The sequence below is a fragment of the Daucus carota genome, chromosome 8 (assembly GCF_001625215.2).
Source record: "Daucus carota subsp. sativus chromosome 8, DH1 v3.0, whole genome shotgun sequence".
NCBI classification, from domain to species: domain Eukaryota; kingdom Viridiplantae; phylum Streptophyta; class Magnoliopsida; order Apiales; family Apiaceae; genus Daucus; species Daucus carota.
Window position 1 is genome coordinate 5762626 of NC_030388.2, and position 21294 is coordinate 5783919.

General features: G+C 36.8%; 1 protein-coding gene and 3 long non-coding RNA genes across 4 annotated transcripts; 2 read left to right on the forward strand and 2 right to left on the reverse strand.

Annotated features, from left to right (window-relative positions):
- Window positions 1-1261: 1261 nt before the first annotated feature.
- Window positions 1262-2784, forward strand: LOC135148364 (uncharacterized). Its single transcript, XR_010286492.1, has 2 exons — window positions 1262-1534; window positions 2571-2784. It is a non-coding gene; the product is annotated as an uncharacterized LOC135148364 (long non-coding RNA).
- Window positions 2785-6340: 3556 nt separating this feature from the next.
- On the forward strand, window positions 6341-9879 carry LOC135148410 (uncharacterized). The gene is made up of 2 exons (XR_010286584.1): window positions 6341-7701; window positions 8433-9879. It is a non-coding gene; the product is annotated as an uncharacterized LOC135148410 (long non-coding RNA).
- Window positions 9880-10126: 247 nt separating this feature from the next.
- On the reverse strand, window positions 10127-12063 carry LOC108198060 (probable UDP-arabinopyranose mutase 1). The gene is made up of 4 exons (XM_064083656.1): window positions 11705-12063; window positions 11465-11634; window positions 10931-11168; window positions 10127-10224 (listed from the first exon to the last, which is right to left on the reverse strand). The coding sequence occupies exons 1-4, from the start codon at window positions 11997-11999 to the stop codon at window positions 10127-10129; spliced, it is 801 nt and encodes a 266-aa protein (XP_063939726.1). The 5' UTR covers window positions 12000-12063.
- A 6016-nt stretch (window positions 12064-18079) lies between these two features.
- LOC135148253 (uncharacterized) lies at window positions 18080-19086 on the reverse strand. The gene is made up of 3 exons (XR_010286212.1): window positions 18988-19086; window positions 18784-18888; window positions 18080-18138 (listed from the first exon to the last, which is right to left on the reverse strand). It is a non-coding gene; the product is annotated as an uncharacterized LOC135148253 (long non-coding RNA).
- Window positions 19087-21294: the final 2208 nt, after the last annotated feature.

Sequence of the window (21294 nt, forward strand, 5' to 3'; positions counted from 1 at the left end):
AGGTACTTTAATGATATTGCTTCCTTATGTGTTTTGTTCTTTGCTATGTGGAGTTTTGTGTGTTTGATTAGCAGAGCAGATCATTTGTGAGGATATGTTGCCAAGTTCATTAATATTTTTTAAGCACTGTGTATATATTTAGTGATACAAGCAGTTTGTTCGGCTTGATGAGTTGAAGAACCGAATCAATTTTACTTGCATATTTTGTGTTTCTTGAATGGACTCTTGCTTGTGTGCTGATTTTCAATTTTAGGTGTTGACGATAGTAGGTTTTTTTTTCCAATTTTCCAATTCCTACATGTTCTTTGCCTATTGATTGTAGTTGTAATTGGTTTAGATTAATCAATCACTCATTTATGGGACTACATATTGTTCACCATGATCTAAAATCTAGCAATGTTGCGCTAGGTGCATACATGAACTCAAAATATTTGAGCCGAGAAGGGTTAGTTTAGATATTGCCTACTTAGTTTATAAGTCCTTATACAAAGATGTGTCATACTTAGAAGTAGATCGTGCAAAAATTTATATAATGATGCCAATACATTTTTCACGTACATTAATATCTATTGAGTGTACGGTCCCTAATATTGGTTGAGTGCAAAAGTTTATAAAATTTCTGCAGAAGGGGCAACCGATCCAATCTCAACACTGTTAGCATATCTTATTCTAATTAATAATTAAAGATGAATGAGTTTTTATTATTTTTGTTTATTATTCTTATTCTAATTCTTATTATTAGTACTATATACTAATATAGTAATAATATTTAATATTAATATATTATTAATATACAAATATATCTTATATTTATATCATAGTTTTAAATATATGTTATTTACGGTTCTGATGCTGAGTACAATTTCTTTTATAGTGAGTGATGCCTGATGACAGTGCTTGTACATATTGCATTACAGAAGAAGTATTGAGAAAAAATTTACCTTCATCACACAGTGGTTGATCAAAATTAGAAGGCTCCTCTGCTTCGTTAAATGTGTGAATCAAAATTTTAACCTCCGAAGTTGAGCCATGGTGAAAATTGTCCAAGGTTAAACATGAATTTGAAGTCCTTAGTGCAGACGTAAAATTAATATTCTTTGCAATCGATTTTAAGTTTGTGATATGCTCTACATTATAAAATATATGTATATAGTAATACATTTTATTTTTAGTATTTTAACAAAACATATTATTTTTTAATAAATGTGATTAACTGTATATATTATTTGTATATAATATATTTATATGGCGAAGGGTAGTAATATAATTTCGATTCTGCAAGTTAAACGATGCTCTGGATTATTCTTCAACTGAAGTATTGTTATTGTCATAAATAGTCGATCGAGACGTGTACATCAGCGACTTTCAGAAGCCAGAAATTAGTGATGCAAATCAAGCCAGAAATAATTTGATAAGGCGATATTGTGCCGCGAGATAGTCCAATAGAGTGTAGTGATGTCAGAGAGTAGCAATTGAGGCCAAGTTAGGAATCTCGAGTAGTGTGACCGAGTTGTCACCTATTTTTCTATCAGAGGCAAGTATTCCTATTCTTCTCTTTTAATTAAAGAGCAAGTATTTCAATTCTCTTTTGATAATGTAAGTGCTATCTATCACTTGTATTTCCTGCAAGTATGACTATCCATTTCCGATATTTGAAAGTACAAATGCTTTTATATTTATCTTGTGATTTAAAATATCGAATATTTTCAGTTCGATACTTTTTACTGTTATATGAACAGCGACAATTCTATTTGAAAAGCATTTTGATTATTTTAATCAGTTTTCTGAAAGATTATTGTCTGAGTTCTTTTACAGTTTGGAACTATTGATGACTCTATAGCAGTCATATTTCGATACTACAATATATGCCTGGTCTTCTGTCCCAGACATAAACCCTGGATTTCAAATAACTAAATAGCTTTGTTTTTCCTTTGAGCCGTATTACGGTGGATTTTTAAATTGTACTCAGACTTTGATAAAATTTGATTTTGACAGTTTTTTGAAATTGAAAATGAAAGAGTTTTCAAAAAAAGTTTTGAAAGAGAGGCGTAAGGGGCTAGTGATTAGTCCAGCCAGAGAGACCAGCAAAAATATTTTGTTTTGATTGGATGTATGCGTAAGAGGCCGGGACGGCGGTCCAGTGAAGGGCTAGGTATTATATGAAATATGTATAATACCATTTCTGCCAAAGGCCAATGTGTTGCCTTCTATTTGGTACCTATTGTTTGGATCTGCTTCTACGAAGCATGATTCGTCGCTATCACAGGATTTCCTGATCAGCTGTGTTAGTGTGCCGTTAGTTGAGATTCCAATCCAAAAACTGGTCATTATTGTTTAAGCTTATGATAGCTTATGTTTACTGTCAAATATATCTTGTGAATTTTCAAGCATATTGATTTATATGTTTGATAAACTTTTGAGTTACAAATGTTATGATTTACTTCAAAAGTTTGCTCTATTTCAAATACTCTGATTTAATTTAAAAGAATTTATATCTTGTGGCTCTTGCCTTTCCTATTATCTTGCTGAGCATTTTTGCTCACTCTTGCTATTGTTTCTAACCCTTTCAGCTAAGGATTAAGACGAGTTGTATAAGCTGCGCGTAAGATTGATGCTAGGCGAGATTGCCAGGGAGATGTTTACAAGAGTAGTTTTGGTTAGAGTTGAATTATTTCAGTTCAGTTGTATAATAGATTTATTTATTTGGTTATCAGTCACTCTTTTTATCGAGGTTTAACTGATAATGTAGTTTAAGTTGTAATAAAATTTGATAGCTTTGGTTTCTGATTTCAGTGCTGTAACCTATTAGCGATCCTGTTTTTAGGGGGTCAAAGTGATTTCGATTTAAATCCCTTTTAAAATATCCAGATTTTTAAATATCTGTTTTACCTTCTTCCGCAAATACAGGTTTTTAAATGATTTTCTTTTAGTGGAACCAAATCCAGACCCCCGGATTTGAGGGATGTCACAGTTGGTATCAGAGCTGTAGGTTATAAGTTATTGAAATCAGAATGTAGATGATGATGAGATTATGTTTAGTGGAACCTCATATAGAGGTAATTCGAGACTATTGGGTATAGTCTTTGTCAATAAGATTAAGATTGGAGTATTGATTCTGAGCAGTCATTTTAGATATACTAGTTTTCAAGTTCTAGAATTAGTGAGTTTAGATCTCATGGAAATATGGTGGAACACCTTTAGTTTCCAATCTTTTAGAACCAGTGCTAGCTAGACTCGTGGATTGACCTGCTAGTCTAGATTGCTCTTTGTCATATGTACCACTTCTTGAGTTTTGGATAGTGGGTTACATGTTGTTTCTTATGGAGATATTTAGAATGAGGACAAGATTTGTTGGCTCAGAGAGCGAAGCCAAGGGTAGAATTCTGGATTTGAGAGTTTTATATAGATTTTCATATTAGACTACTCGATATAGTGTTATGAGTAGGTTGGAAAGTCAACGCTCTACAATGTTGATTTTATAAAGTTGAAGATGGCTTCTGACCCTGCTAAGCTGGAGAGGACTTTTTACTAAAGTGGACAACGGTGATGGAATATTTAGACGCATTTGTGATAATACTGGCAGTTGCTTCCTCATTTGTTGATTATATTGATAATATTTTACCTCAATAAATTATTTAATATCTCTTTTATAGAGGTATTTGATGAAGTATCAATTTCTCTTTTGCATAAGTTATCAAATGATGCTTATGTCTATTGTATCAATTTTGACCATTGTTTTCATGAAACCTAGTACATTTAGAATCGATTTGACTTTGACATCTTTTTATAGAAATGTTTGGTGAAAATTTTATCTTCTCTCTCCTGAATTATATAATGATATTTGTGCTTACGGTGTCATTATTGATTATTATTTCCATTTAATATAGTACCTTTGGTATATATTCATTTCTGAACCAAAAGTGTCTCATTCATCAAAAGTCAATCATTGTTGGTTGATTTTGAAAATTTCTCATAATTTCTACTCTAACTGAGATGAACAACCCTACTCAGAGGGGACACAAGGACTATCTGTCTGTGTGATAGAAGTTTGATGGGACGCCATCACTTGTGTGTTGTGCATTACAAGAAGGCTAATTACCTTTAGTAGTATCTTCCGCAAGATACGCAACATTGAGTTCTCTAGATCATATTGATCTCTCAGTAATTCTTCATTTCAAATCAGTTTCGCTTTGCAAACTCATACGACTGATGTTGCTTTGATATCTAAATTTGAGGGTACGCCAACTAGATTTAATGAGCTAACCTGCCAATATATTTCAAGATTTCATAAAGAACTACAACTATAGAAGCGGATCATGATGCAACTGGCAAGCATGCTCTCGTTTTCTCTTCGCGGATTCCGAGGACGGAATCCTTATAAGGGGGAAAGTCTGTGACGACTCGGATATTTTAATATTATTTATTAGTTTTTTTTTAAAATTTAACGAAAGAGCGGGAATAAAATTTTATATTTTATTTCAATTTGTTGGATTTTCAAAAACAATTTTGTGCGTTACTGTAATTATGTGATTAATCGATTTAATTGTGTGATGTGTTAGATGTGCAGTTTTAACTGTTTATTTTCTGTGTGAGCGGTTAATTTAGAATCTGGATTTATTTATAGTTTTTATTAAATCAAAATTGTCTTTTGATTTCAAAATCAAAAATTTGTTTTATTTGAGCCCAAAAGTTTTATCTGATTTAAATTACCCGAAATATTTAAATTTTGGTATTTTTATATTTCTGAGCGATTTAAAAATATTTGAAAACTTGCAAATGATTATTTTAAGTATTTGCACTTTAAAATGATTGAGCTTTATGTGTAAAAATAGAGAAAAGATTTTAAAAATATTATTTTTACAAATATTGAGTATTCGGGATATTTTAGTTTGATTTTTGAAAATATTTTCAAGCTCCTAAATTTAAAACTATTGCTAAATCTAGATGTTTATTCTGATTGGAGATGTGAACTGTTATTTATATGAACATATTTTAATGGGAAAATTAAATTGCAGGTCCCTGAACTATTGACGTTTTATTGTCTAGGTCCCTGAACTAAAGATTCCGTATTTCAGGTCACTTAACTTTTTTGTTTTCTGATCTAAGTCCTTCCGTCAAAAAGATTCTAATTGTGTTAACTAGGGTTCTTGAGTTTCATACAGATCAGAGCAATTTTGAAGGTGTTAGTGATATTCAAATTCAAAGTTCAAGTAGTCAAATTGAAACTTGAGTCGCTGGCGACACTCATATGACACCAATTTTCAAAAATTATGTTCAATTTAAAATTTTATAAATTTAGGTCACTAAATTCGATAAAGAACCCTAAATTTATGGTCAAATTTGGGGTTTTTTAAAATTAAATCTAATTTGTGAAAATTGTTGTCATATGAGTGTCGCTAGTGATTCAAGCTTCAATTTGACTATTTGAACTTTGAGTTTGGATATCACTAACACTAGGGGTGTACACGGTTCGGGTTGGGCGGGTTAGCGGAATTTATCGACCCAACCCAATTAAATCGGGTTTTCAAAATTTCAACCCAACCCGGACCGTATAAATTTGTAACCCAAACCAATTTGCAGTACTTCGGTTTGGATCGGTTCGGATTGGTTTGGTTATAATTGCCGGTGTCGAATAGGTCTTCAACATCAAATTTTTTACACTAAAAATTACTTTAACAATCTTGTCAAAGACATAAAATTAAATTTAGTTAAAAAAATAAGTAGTAACAAATAATAAACAAATATATTCATAAATTTAATCTCATATTCTCACTCATAAATTTATTCTCATATATATATTTAAATAGCAAACAAAAATTAATATATTAAAGTTAGGGCACACAAATACAATAAAACTAATTGGATTAGGCTAATATGTGATGAGATGGATAAATTCAATATGTTCCCATATTTTTCAATCGAGTTGGGTTGGATCGGTTTATAAAACCCGAAACCCATGTCCAACCCAATTAAATCGGGTTAATACTATTTCAATCCAATTACTAATCGGGTTAAAAAATTTCGGATTGGATCGGCCGAAATATGATCGGTTTGGATCGGGTTGGTCGGTTTCACCAACCCGTGTACACCCCTAACTAACACCTTCAAAATTGCTTTAATCTGTATGAAACTCAAGAACCCTAGTTAACATCGTTAGAATCTTTTTGACGGAAGGACTTAGATCAGAAAATAGAAAAGTTAAGTGACCTGAAATACAGAATCTTTAGTTCAGGGACCTAGACAATAAAACGTCAATAGTTCAAGGACCTATAAATTAATTTGCCCCATTTTAATAAGTATGTAGTGCTGGCAGTTACGTGTGTATAACGTGGCTATTCCTTGTTAATATATATAAACCCAAAGCTCATAAAACACTGAGAAAAACACAAAAACAGAGGCGTCGATCGATTTGGGGGAAAACAGAGGAGAAGCTAGGGTTTCAATATTTTAATCCAATTCGAGCACGATTCAGGTGAGGGTCGAGTTTATAAACATGCTTATATGTGTATGTATTACTTGTTTGTGATTGGAATTGTTGGGATTCAAAGGGATGGGCTGAACTAGCGGCGGCCGGAGTGGTGCCCTGGCTGGTGTTGGCTGATGAAGGAGATGGGTTGTATATGTGTTGGTGTTCGATCATGGAGTATGGGGCTGATTGTTTGTCGGAGGAAAAGGGAGGGCGACGGTAGGTAGTTGTTTGTTGGCTGGCCGGCGTTTGTATCTGCAGCAGAGAGAGCGGCAACCCCGCGTTGTTGGAACTCGGGATGGTGGCAGTCGAGTTGTGGGTGTTGGTTAGTAGTGGGGTGTTGCGCAGTTGAAGAGAGGCGGTGACAAGCGGCGTGGACGTAGGTGGCCAGTGGGTCTGTTCGAGGGAGAGCGACCGGTGGCTGTGCGTGGGTAGGCCAGCGCCGCCGTGAGGCTGTGTTACAGCCGTGGGAATTTGGAGCTGTTTGAAGGGTGTCGAGATGCCAAGTCTGGCCGGGAATTTGCTTGTGTGAGGGGGCTGCTGCGTTTCCGGTAGTTGAGTAGATTGGAGCAGAATCGCAGGGGAAGTGAGGGACTGTTTTGAAGGAGATGATGGTGGTGAGTTGTTTTAGTTATTGTTGGCGTTTACAAAGTTACACTGGAGTCGTGGTGGAAGAAGCCGGGGCGGGACAGAACTTGGTTGTGGGTTGATTTGGATGACGGAGGAGTAGTGGATTAATAGTTCAAGGTTGGTAACAAAAAGCATCAGCCAGTGAGACTGATAGAGATGGGGATGGAGATGAAAAAAGGTTTTGGATTTGTTATGTTTAGCTGCAGTTGGCACCACCTGGAGGTGGTTGCTTTCGGTTGTAGTTGTTAGCAGGGGGAGCAACTGTTGGCATGTTGTGATGGTGTATGTTTGTATGAGTTGGAAATTGGTTGAGGTAAACTACTGGGTTGAGACAGGGGCGGCTGCAGAAGGATGCAGTGGTGATTGTTGGAGTGGATTCAAATGGCCAGAAATCCGGCTATGGCTTATGGAACTAAACCAGATAGGCCGAGAGATAGATATTTTATTAATTAATTATGTATTGTTGAGTTATTATTATTATCGGTATTATTATTATTATCGGTTCAATTGATAATGATAATGATAAGTGATACTTTTAATAATCTTGATGATTAATAATTGATTAAATTATATTCTATTTCTGTCTCGAGTATTGACGAATAAAGGTTGTCCTTGAGATCGAATAATGCGAATTCTTGATTATATACAATATTGATATTGCCATCGATGAATGATACGTGTTTTATGACTTATCATATGCGAGTAATATGTGATGCTTTAAGAATTTGCATCTAGAGTTTAATTTTAAATAGTTGGAATGTGAATGGAATTACAAATTGTATTATTATTATTAAAATAATATGTGTTTAGTGTCGAAGCTTATTTTCGGGCTTTGATTGTTTTGACATTGTGATGTATATTTATATTTTTGGACAGAGATTGTTGTGTTATTGAGTTGGGGTTTGCTCGATTTTAAAATACATGATGTCCAAAATTATATTATTTTATTAATTCAGTTTGATGAGATTCTGAGTTGATGTGAGATGGGATTGAATTACAATTGGATTTGTGATTCAGATTAGTTTGGGTTATATTTTTGAAATGGATTATTGCCAGGGTTATATTGTCACTCTGTTAATTGTTTGTATATAATCAAAATATAAGATTATATACATGATTTATTAAATTATATTTATATTTATTTAAATATCAAAGCATGTAAATTATTTGATAAGTGCTTATGTGACGACGTGTTCAACTTTTTGACACAACGTGTATATATTATTTGTATATAATATATTTATATGGCGAAGGGTAGTAATATAATTTCGATTCTGCAAGTTAAACGATGCTCTGGATTATTCTTCAACTGAAGTATTGTTACTGTCATAAATAGTCGATCGAGACGTGTACATCAGCGACTTTCAGAAGCCAGAAATTAGTGATGCAAATCAAGCCAGAAATAATTTGATAAGGCGATATTGTGCCGCGAGATAGTCCAATAGAGTGTAGTGATGTCAGAGAGTAGCAATTGAGGCCAAGTTAGGAATCTCGAGTAGTGTGACCGAGTTGTCACCTATTTTTTTATCAGAGGCAAGTATTCCTATTCTTCTCTTTTAATTAAAGAGCAAGTATTTCAATTCTCTTTTGATAATGTAAGTGCTATCTATCACTTGTATTTCCTGCAAGTATGACTATCCATTTCCGATATTTGAAAGTACAAATGCTTATATATTTATCTTGTGATTTAAAATATCGAATATTTTCAGTTCGATACTTTTTACTGTTATATGAACAGCGACAATTCTATTTGAAAAGCATTTTGATTATTTTAATCAGTTTTCTGAAAGATTATTGTCTGAGTTCTTTTACAGTTTGGAACTATTGATGACTCTATAGCAGTCATATTTCGATACTACAATATATGCCTGGTCTTCTGTCCCAGACATAAACCCTGGATTTCAAATAACTAAATAGCTTTGTTTTTCCTTTGAGCCGTATTACGGTGGATTTTTAAATTGTACTCAGACTTTGATAAAATTTGATTTTGACAGTTTTTTGAAATTGAAAATGAAAGAGTTTTCAAAAAAAGTTTTGAAAGAGAGGCGTAAGGGGCTAGTGATTAGTCCAGCCAGAGAGACCAGCAAAAATATTTTGTTTTGATTGGATGTATGCGTAAGAGGCCGGGACGGCGGTCCAGTGAAGGGCTAGGTATTATATGAAATATGTATAATACCATTTCTGCCAAAGGCCAATGTGTTGCCTTCTATTTGGTACCTATTGTTTGGATCTGCTTCTACGAAGCATGATTCGTCGCTATCACAGGATTTCCTGATCAGCTGTGTTAGTGTGCCGTTAGTTGAGATTCCAATCCAAAAACTGGTCATTATTGTTTAAGCTTATGATAGCTTATGTTTACTGTCAAATATATCTTGTGAATTTTCAAGCATATTGATTTATATGTTTGATAAACTTTTGAGTTACAAATGTTATGATTTACTTCAAAAGTTTGCTCTATTTCAAATACTCTGATTTAATTTAAAAGAATTTATATCTTGTGGCTCTTGCCTTTCCTATTATCTTGCTGAGCATTTTTGCTCACTCTTGCTATTGTTTCTAACCCTTTCAGCTAAGGATTAAGACGAGTTGTATAAGCTGCGCGTAAGATTGATGCTAGGCGAGATTGCCAGGGAGATGTTTACAAGAGTAGTTTTGGTTAGAGTTGAATTATTTCAGTTCAGTTGTATAATAGATTTATTTATTTGGTTATCAGTCACTCTTTTTATCGAGGTTTAACTGATAATGTAGTTTAAGTTGTAATAAAATTTGATAGCTTTGGTTTCTGATTTCAGTGCTGTAACCTATTAGCGATCCTGTTTTTAGGGGGTCAAAGTGATTTCGATTTAAATCCCTTTTAAAATATCCAGATTTTTAAATATCTGTTTTACCTTCTTCCGCAAATACAGGTTTTTAAATGATTTTCTTTTAGTGGCACCAAATCCAGACCCCCGGATTTGAGGGATGTCACAGTAATTATTTTTTATAAATCTCATAGCACATGGTAGGGCAACAAAGATACCTCCTCTATTTTTAAATCTCATCAAGTTCCAAATAAACTGGTGTGTCTTCCAAACCATTCCCAGTATGCCTAAGCCTGTTTTGAGCCAACCTACTCATTACAGCCAAACCTGAACAGAACACAACAATCCAATCTTTGGTCAAGAAAGTACATATACTTATTCCTAATAAGAAAGATTGTGATTAGTTCAATATTGCGATGTTTAAAACAAACTTATAAATTGTGATGATACATATCCCTATTTACAATGATATCATGATCTAAATTTCAAATTCTGATTAAATTACATTTATTGGTAATAGATATTCTATTTGCCCAGAAAAAGTTGTAGATGAATTAGAAAAAAATGTAGATAATTTTCAAATTATGATTAAATTACATTCATTAGTGCTAGTAGAATCGGCAAATAGCATCCCCTGAGCACAGAGTTTAAACGTGGTGCAAATAAATATCTGATTAGTGAATTTACGCATAAAAGAAAACCATAGTTTTGATAATAAAAAAAAGCGCACATGACCATACAAATAATCACCAAACAAATAAGTAAACATTGATCTTTACAAATGGATCTCCGTATATGAGTATTGCGGATTATACACATTCAATGCTCCAAACTTTAGATATGGACTCAATTTGATCTACAGAAACTGTATCAGCCTATAATACACGTCCCAAAAATTTTCATATAAATCTCTATAAAAACACATGACCAGTGGCTCCTTTAGGCCAAATTTTTTTTAGGTTAAGCCTTAATTCACAGAGATACAACTCCATGTTCCAATTCACATCTAGCTAGAGTTTTAAAAGAAACTTACCACCTTCATCAAGCTTTCTCAGCTTCGCCTTAACTTGCTTGGAGAGCTCGAGGTAGCACTGTGGAACAGTGGTGCATTCCTTAGGAAGGGTCGCGGCCTGGAAAAAGGGAATAATCTCTTCCTGCCAATAGATGCCTTTGTATTCTTTCTTCAAGTCAACAAAGGAGTTGCTTGCTTTGCTGTGCCAGATGTATGGCAGACCTGTCTTCACTCCCAAACCCAGGTGGTCACGAATCACCTACACATGTCAAATGTTGGTAGATATTAGGTAAATACAATCTGAATATAGGTGTCTCAAGTAGTTTAAATGCAGGTGCGGTTATATTACCAAGTTTTAAATATAACATCTAATTTCTCAGGAAACATGGAAATTAAGACTACAGATGATTAGTGTCGGCAACCAAAAAGAAAATTAAAGAATAGTGACCGCTATGTTTACATGTAACAACCTTTGAAGTCTTGAGAAATATTAATATTAAGACTTCAGACGATCAGTTAAAGGGAGATATGGGTGTAAAGGAAACTAAACAATACCTTGATGCACCAGCCAGCCCACATGTCGTCGTAACGTCTAATTGGCTTACCATCTCCCATGAGTCCAAAGTACATTGCAGGCCCAATGAGTTCACGGTCAAATCCCATATTTATACCACACATCGGGAAGAGAGCTCCCTTCGGCAAGGTCATCACTGCATCAACATACCAAAAAAGAACAGATGTTACATCCAGACGTTACAATCAAATTTCAAAGTAAAGATAACTTAACTTTGTACCTAGTGTTTCTCTCACTGGGCTTCACCAGATGAGTGGGGGCATCATAATTGGGAATGTTAAGCCAAAGACCATGAGAAACAGCAGTTGGGACACCCTCACGCATACTGAACGGGTAACCTTGGACAAAGTCAGCAGGGTCATCCAGGGTGTTGAAGAACAATGGAGTTGAGGGGCTCAGCAGGTTCTTGATGTGCTGCTCAAGTGCATTGATATCCTTTCCTGATGGATCTTTGGCACTTGGCTTGGCTAAAAGCAGTAAAACACCTGAACTACAAATGTTCATCAGTGACTCCATAATTCTTAAATGGTTGATCTAAGGTGCACAAATTCTCTGCACAATTAACTCCAGTACAATAACACATTAGCATTGTTTATACTTTGATGATCCTCAATCTTAGGATCTGGGACATCTAAAAATGCTTCATCACAACTAACAGCCTGCATATAGCATAAAACTGATCAACACTTTGTTGCAGTGCTTATGCAGCATGCCATAGAATTGATCAGCGACCTGAAAATCATTCAAAAATCTGAGACTTGTAAGGGGCATAGACATAAATGAATGGACATGCTTCTAGCTCTTAGCATAAAATATGTACAGTACTACAAATGGAGAAATTATGATATTTTCATACCTTTGACACATGTAATTGTTTTGTATAAACCCCAGGGCACATGGTAGAGCTAGTTAGAATATGCATACCAGAAAAGCCAAAACAAACATCATTCTGAAATAAGAACACTAACTTAAAAATGAAGAAACTTACCTAATATATAGACTATCAAGCCACTATTCTGAAATAAGAACACTAACATAATTGATCTTTACCTATGTAGAATATGAACTAATTATATTTCACACTTGGTCTTATTCCAGGCTTAGTATTTTTCTTCCTCTATGCTGCTAAGACATCACGTGCGATATTGGAATTTTCATAAAATTGATCAGAGACTCGAGACAATTCCCCCTGGAGAGTCATATAAATTGCATAAAGTCCTCCATTGCCAAGCCTATTTCATTTACTATTTCTCAGATCCATTATTCTTGTGCATAACGGATCTGAGAAATAGTAAGAGAAATCGTAGTCTATTTCTCTTACTATTTCTCAGATCTGTGGAAAGAAGGGATTTTAGAGGTTCAGGTGCATGCTCCTCATAGGGGAGAACGACATATCCATTTTTGGAGCACAATGCAAAGGTGGGTGGTGCATTCATATTAGATTTGTTGTTACGCTCCTGATTCCACATGACAAAATAGCACTTGGAACACAACACGGATGGCGGACCTAAAGAGAGATGTCCTTCCCAAAGATCAATGTCGTTGTCTTCATAGATGTGTTCACCTGTGAATACATAGTATATTTCGACATTAGTACTGTTGGGCCTCAGCCCACTAGACTAGAAGCCCATTTACGGGTCCAAGGACATGTGGTCCAAAACACACACAAGTATTAAACAAGTAGTATAAATATAGAACATATATCCCCAAGAAAGGGGTTGGAAATTAAGAGAAAAGAGCCTCCATTGTAATATCTCAACATTTGGCGCTAGAAGGAGGGGATCTTTTCATCCAACCACCAACAACACATACACAGACAATATCCAATATGTATGATCACTAAAACACACACACACTAAAACAGACACACACTGACTTTTCAAATGGAGAATGGAAACAAAAATCAGAGCAGCAAAGAACAACAAAGGCCAACAAAGATGAAGTTTCGAGATCTGAAAACACAGCGGCGCCATAAACACATGAGATCTGGACTATACGACAGCGAGAATTCATCCGCGGAGGTTGTTTGACGATGAACACCAGGCAGGGTACGAAGAACAACAACCAACACGCTTAGATTCGGTAGGCGGAGGCCGCCACGGAGCTCCAAAATAGACGATATTACAACCAGAAAAGGAGCAAAGGCAAGTAAGAGCTCGATTTGTCCAGGTGTGAGTTAAAGCATAAGAAATCTTCGATGAGGAGCCACAACCGAGTTTGAGCAGAGAATTGATCTCTTTAGATCTGATCGAAAATGGGGGCGTGGAGCCATTGAACCGAGATAACATTGAAATTTTCAGAAAAGTATCTAGCACAGGCCTTAGGTGGTTCAACGATTTGCCCAAATGCTCTATCGCCTCTCATGGTTTATCGGCTCACCAGCTCATCGGCTCTTCGCTCCAACAGCTCTTGGAGCGTCCAATTTTTGAAGTGCCCCTCTGTGAGGCGTCTCGCCTGTGAGGCGCCCCGCTTGTGAGGCATTTCGCTTATGTTGCGTCTCGCTTATGAGGCGTCTCGCCTCTTCACTCCATCAGCTCTTGGAGCATACAAAAACTCATATCTCCGATCGGAACGCTACTACCGGAAACGAGGATGAGCTCTACAAATCGCCGCCAGATCCGGCGACGAGATAGATGCTCCCTGTTCCCGAGAAGCCATGTCTTGCAAACAAAACTTCTCCTTCAAATTTCTTCTCCAGGCGTTTGTTTGATGAAAACGACGAGATGCAGGTCAGTGAGGAAGAAGGCCCGACGGCTTCTTACCCCGCTGGCTGGATAAAATGCCGCTGATCACGACGATGCCATGACCGGAGGAAAGGATGAAGAAATCTGCCGCCGGAGAGAGCACCAACGAGACCTCAACGAAGACATTTGAGATCTCCAATGAAGAAGCTCTGTTCCTGTATGCTCTACGTTGCTTGGCGATCTGTTTTCAGATACTTTTGTCGTTGTTGAGCTAGGCGCCACTACGATGGCTGATCTATGCGCTACCACGGTGGGTGATATAAGAGCTGCCAAGCTGAGAGATCAAACGCCACCAAGTTTGATAGAGACTACATGAGGAAAATTAGATCTAAAAGAGGAACTAATATGGAGTGAAGGCTGCTTGGAGTGAATGTTCTCAGATCTGATCGAAAAAGGAGGCGTGGAGCCATTGAACCGAGATAGTATTGAAATTTTCAGAAAAGTATCTAGCACAGCCCTCAAGTGGTTCAACGATTGGCCTCCATGCTCTATCGTTTCCCCTAGCTCATCGGCTCATTAGCTCATCGGCTAACCAGCTCATCGCCTCTTCGCTCCATCAGCTCTGGGAGCATACAAAAATTTGAATCCCAACGGGGTCCGAAGGAAACAAACATACATCCCTATGGGAATCCAAAAAAAAAATGAATCTAGAATTCGCCTCTTTGCTCCATCAGCTCTCGGAGCATCCTTGAAAGTAAAAGGCATAGCCTCAAAATGACTCTATATTTCGCCTCTTCGCTCCATCAGCTCTTGGAGCATACAGAAATTTAAATCCCAACGGGATCCAAAGGAAACAAACATACATGCCTATGGGAATCCAAAAAAAAAATGAATCTAGAATTCGCCTCTTTGCTCCATCAGCTCTCGGAGCATCCTTGAAAGTAAAAGGCATAGCCTCAAAATGACTCCATATTTCGCCTCTTCGCTCCATCAGCTCTTGGAGCATACAGAAATTTAAATCCCAACGGGATCCAAAGGAAACAAACATACATCCCTATGGGAATCCAAAAAAAAAAATGAATCTAGAATTCGCCTCTTCGCTCCATCAGCTCTTGGAGCATACAGAAATTTAAATCCCAACGGGATCCAAAAGAAACAAACATACATCCCTATGGGAATCCAAAAAAAAAAACACAAAAAACAACAACATGAATCTAGAATTCGCCTCTTTGCTCCATCAGCTCTCGGAGCATCTTTGAAAGTAAAAGGCATTGCCCCAAAATGACTCCATATTTCGCCTCTTCGCTCCATCAGCTCTTGGAACATCCTTGAAAGTAAAAGGCATAGCCTCAAAATGACTCTATATTTCGCCTCTTCGCTCCATCAGCTCTTGGAGCATCCTTGAAAGTAAAAGGCATAGCCTAAAAATGACTCTATATTTCGCCTCTTCCCTCCATCAGCTCTCGGAGCATCCTTAAAAGTAAAGGCATAGCCTCAAAATGGCTCCATAATTCGGCTCTTTGCTCCAACAGCTCTTCGAGCGTCCAATTTTTGAAGCGCCCCCCTGTGTGGCGTCTCGTTTGTGAGGTGTCCCGCCAATGAGGCGCCCCGCCTGTGAGGCGTCTCGCTTATGAGGCGTCCTTAAATACAGCTCTTGGAGCGTTCTTAATGGCTCTTTGATTGTCCAATTTATAAAGCATTCTCAATTGCTCATTGAGCGTCCAATTCATAAAGCATCTTAATACAGCTCTTAAAGCGTCTAGCTCAGCGAGCGTCCTTCAAATGGTAGACAAAGCCCTACAACGGGTCTCAGGTATCACGCCTCCTCACTGCATTCTTTCACTAGCTCGGCGAGCGTCCTTTAAATGGCAGGCAAACCCCTACAACAAGTCTCAGGCAAAGCCCTACAACAGGTCTCAGGCATGACGCCTCCTCACTACATCGCTTCACTAGCTCAGCGAGCATCCTTCAAATGGCAGGCAAAGCCCTACAACGGGTCTCAGGTATCACGCCTCTTCACTACATCGCTTCACTAGCTCAAAGAGCGTCCTTCGAAGCCCTACAACGGGTCTCCAGTATCACGCTTCCTCACTACATCGCTTCACTAGCTCAGCGAGCGTCCTTCGAATGGCATGCAAAGCCCTACAACGGGTCTCGGGTATCACACCTCTTCACTACATCGTCGCTTCACTAGCTCAGCGAGCGTCTTTCAAATGGCAGGCAAAGCCTTACAACGGGTCTCAGGTATCACGCCCTAAGGCTTCATCTGCCCAAGCACATCACCTTCGAGATAAGCCCGCTTTGCGCGCAAACTAGAATGTGAATCAAGGCATCTACATTAACTTCATTATCAGTATGCAATAGTTCACCAATACTTGCTTCCAGCTCCTCAACTTCACAGCTTCTATTGCCTCCCAAGTTCAGTACATGTTTTTCTGCAAATCAACAGTCCTCGCCACAACGGTCACAATCAACCTCATCACCTCATGTACCTCCTTACAAAAATGGCTCACAGCCTCCACGCCACAATGAACTTGTCAAGCAACAAAAATTTCATGCGGTAAAAATGCTTTCTAAAACAATCTAATCCACATCTAAAGATCTGGAACTACTTTGGAGGGGGACTAATGTTGGGCCTCAGCCCACTAGACTGGAAGCCCATTTACGGGTCCAAGGACATGTGGTCCAAAACACACACAAGTATTAAACAAGTAGTATAAATATAGAACATGTATCCCCAAGAAAGGGGTTGGAAATTAAGAGAAAAGAGCCTCCATTGTAATATCTCAACAAGTACAACATTAACAATAAACAGACCAAAAGAATAAGTAAATTTTAGGCACAATACCATGATCAAGAGGCTGCTGATTTTGACCTAGGTGATCAGCTTCGTCCTCAAACACATCAAGCAGATTCTTGATACCGGTAGGAGAATTCCAAGTAGTGGGATTGGTTCTTCTATCTTTGATCGTTTAACCAATTTGGAACACAAAGTAATCAGTGAAAATGACACCATTGAGCAATATAAAAAAGTGTCATATATAATATAACAGCTTTCACGGTCACCTTTGCCAGATATATCAGTCAATACATATGAAGACGAAGATGAAGGTCTTAAAGACGGAGTGTGAATGCTTTGCCGCCTTTTATCTGCAATTATACAAATTGCGTAAGGACATAGTCTGCGTGTCCCATATATTGAAATTGGGACAAATGGTGATTTCTGAATATGTCTGTTATGTTTTCAATAATTTCCACTAACCTGTGTTGATGGCTGAGGAGTGGTTCTCGTGTGTCTGACCATGAGGTGTTCCTTTCTCCCGCAACTGTATCTGCTTCTCAGTGCTAAACCCACGGCCTTTGCGCTTTTTTACTACTATCAAACAGGAGACAAAAGGAATAAGTTGAGACACATTTAACAGACTTAAAACAAAAGTTTAAAATGTAATTGAGTCTAAGAACACAATATATGGTGTGATGTGCTTATGCCTGGTTTGTGGTTAGTTACCTGATTCACTCGCGAGAGAAGAGCTAATTTCATTTTGACATAGTGGACTGGCTATCGCGGAAGACCTCAATTGCTTCTCAATGTTAGGACCCCGGCCCTTACGTTTGGGTACTTTTACATAGAAAGTAGCTCAATGGATCAATAATACCAGACAACACAATGGGTCCAATTTGTATGAATCTAAGATGTCTAGTTTTATAGTGTGGCTGAAAGTACAATTACGAGGGGGTGCATCAACGTTTAAGCGAAGTTGGAGATTGTCAAAACCCAGGTTTGGATTGAGGTCTCTATTTGATATATCACGCATTATTGTAGTATAGGTCCCTGCAGTGGTTAAATGTGTGGATAATCATACTGATTAATTCGAAGATAAAACTGAGTAAAAAAAATGATGATTTGCTCAGATATATACCATCACGAAAACGATTCTCAATATTTAGTCCATGACCTGTACGTCCCAGGACTAAGCCATTTTGCAAGACATCAGTCCCAGGACTAAGCCATTTTGCAAGACATCAGTCCCAGGACTAAGCCATTTTGCAAGACGTCAGAGAGGCATTGTATCAAAAATCAGTATCAAGTATTCAAAATGAATGCCATATTTGTCAAAACAATCTTAAATATATTATATTTACCGAGAGTACTATAAACTGAATCAAAAGTAGGGTGATGCCACGATTTCAAGTACTGCCTCTCCAAAACACCCCATACCTTAAATGAAACTTAAAAAATTATATAATTATCAGTGCATTCAACCTTCTATTAAGCCTAAGCCTGAATGCATATTAAACTTTAATCTTCAGTTGGGTTTATCAAGAAAACCACTTGGTTGCATATATTATGATGCATCATTAACTCAAGCTATATCTGCACAATATGGACCCAGGCTATTAAAACCCCTCTCGGTCAAAAAGAACCTGCCTGATTTGCTTAACATTTAATCTCAAATGACCGTGTCAGCGAATAATGACAGAACTTCAGATCATCAATTATCAACGCAAATTTGCAAGTATACCACTTTGTTTTTCCTTTCAAATACATGTACTGCTCCTAATTTTTCACTTAAGTAAAATGAAGTTGTGAATCGGCATTATTATACTTGACTTACCATGAACAGGGACATGGTTTTCCTTGTCTTGAGAATGCGCCTTCTTCAACACATTATCCGATAGAAGAGTTTCAACATTTGGACCACGTCTTCTTTTAGAGTTTCCTGGTTTATGAGTATGAATTGTAAGATTTGAGGGCAGAGTACATCCAAATTGATTAATTATAAACAATATAATTTAATGCTTGTAAAGGTGTCGATAACCTATCATGTCAGTTGAAACTTGTCCAGTGATTGTTCCGGGATCATTCTGTGTGATCCCGGATACAAACATGCCGCTCCCACTAACATCAATTGAAGAGGCTGTGAAACAAAAACTAAATAATCAAGCAGCTAGATATGGGACATGCACTTGTTACATGGATGGAGAGGTGTCTATCCCATACCTAATTGATATGCATCCTTTTGGGCTCTTGCATTATATGAAAGGCATATGTTTAGCCTATTTGTAATTAAAGAGGTACCAACTCAACTCTGATAAGAAAGCAAGGTAAATAGCAAGTACTGTTGAAGGAATCCGTACGAAGAACGTCAAGTGATTTATTGAAATTATATGTCTGAAGAATTTCAGGATGCTGCTGCACACCACTGGAAGAAGTTCATTAATATGTTCAAGCCTCAGTGTACAAATAATCTTTTGTAGCACGTCCAGAAGTCCAGAAGGTATAAAGTTTTAATACTTTATTTATTCAGAAGATTCCATACTATTGTTACTAATGAAGAAGAACTACGAAGACAAAGAATCGACGAACAAGCCTCGTTTCGAATGTTTATTTGATAAAGAATATTTAATTCAGCTAGATACAGATGAACCAGACAGTACATTTGTGTGTCAGCTACTCTAATTAAGTATTCTGCATCAACTACAAGTGGCCGTTCGATCAAGACAAAGATCTACAAAGTTTAATCAAGCCTGAAGTCTCTGCAGATGAAGATATACAATATTATAAGTATTTATTTAATTATCTCACTAATCATAATAATTAAATTGACTATATAATTTATTTATTAAATTGATTCACCTTCGAATTAATTTAATTTATGAATTTATATATTTAATATAATTAAGTGGGTAATTATCTAATATTTATATATATTAAATCAACTGTTTTTATGCTTAATTAGCTCGGTATGACATTCTCAGAGAATGTCATACCGTGTCAATTGAGCAGGCATTCTCAGACATATGTTAATATGTCATACCGTGGCTGTTTGTATGAGTAAATCATTCGGTATGACTTTCTCTTGATAAGTCATACCGTTTGCTCTCAACAGACTTCATCTGGTATGACATTAGAATGTCATACCGTTTGCTTGCATATGGTGTACACTGGTATGACATATTAATGTCATACCGTGTCCTGATTACAGGGATTGTCGTTTGTGTGTATGACTTGAGTTATAATGACTTAACAATGTCATACCGAAGTGTTCTAAATGGCTTTGGAGTTGTAAGTCATACCGAATGACTTAGTGGCCAAGTATAGAATGTCATACCGTGCCTATGCAGTATGACATTACTTGTTTATGTCATTCCTTTCTTGTTTTAGGGCATGGCTTTGTGTAACAATGTCATATCTTCCTTTGTAATGTCATTCCTAAGCTTAAAAGTCATTCCTTTCAATGTCATACCTAGTTCAAAGTGCTTGCCTATAAATATGGCTTCACTTCTTCATTTTCAAGTGTTCATTGCATTGTAAAAGCTTTCAAGTTGTCTGTAACTTGCAATTGTTATATCCACAGTTTTCTGTGCTTTGATCACTCGGTTGTTTTAATCACTAAGTTAGAATACATCCTGTCGAATTTATTCTACGAACTTTAGTGGACATTAAAACGAACCTTATTAATTATATAACGACTTAAAACATTGTTATATTAATTAATTAAAATCTGATTAACAAGTTTAATTCAAATCAGATTATTCCGCCGCGATTTTTAGTGACGATTGTATTCAACCCCCCCTTCTACAATCGTTTCAGGACCTAACAATTGGTATCAGAGCGGTTGATACCATTTTTCCGTATCAGATCCTATACACACTCTGTAACGTCCAAATATTTTTTATTCGAATTAATTTTATTCCAAAAATTAATTCTGATTTAAAATATTTTTCTTTCAAAAATCCAAATCTCATCCAAACACTATTCACTTCAAATCCTTAAATATGAGTACACAAAAGATCAGTAGCATTAACATCCCACCGTTCAGCAAAGAACACTTTGGCCTATGGAAGAGGCACATGTTCCTATTCCTCCGCACCGCGAACCGAAAATACATCGGGATTTTGGACAAAGGTGTTACTACTCCGATGAATGTCATATTAGCACACGAAGAGGATGGTGTGTTAATACCTCATCAGATCATTCCGAAAGAACTTTCTGAGTACACAGATGAAGAGAGTGAACAGATGAACTTAGATGACGCTCTCCAACTAATATTGGTGGAATCTCTAGATCCAGTAATGTACAATGCTGTTGTTAATTGTACGAACGCCAAGCAAATCTGGGATAC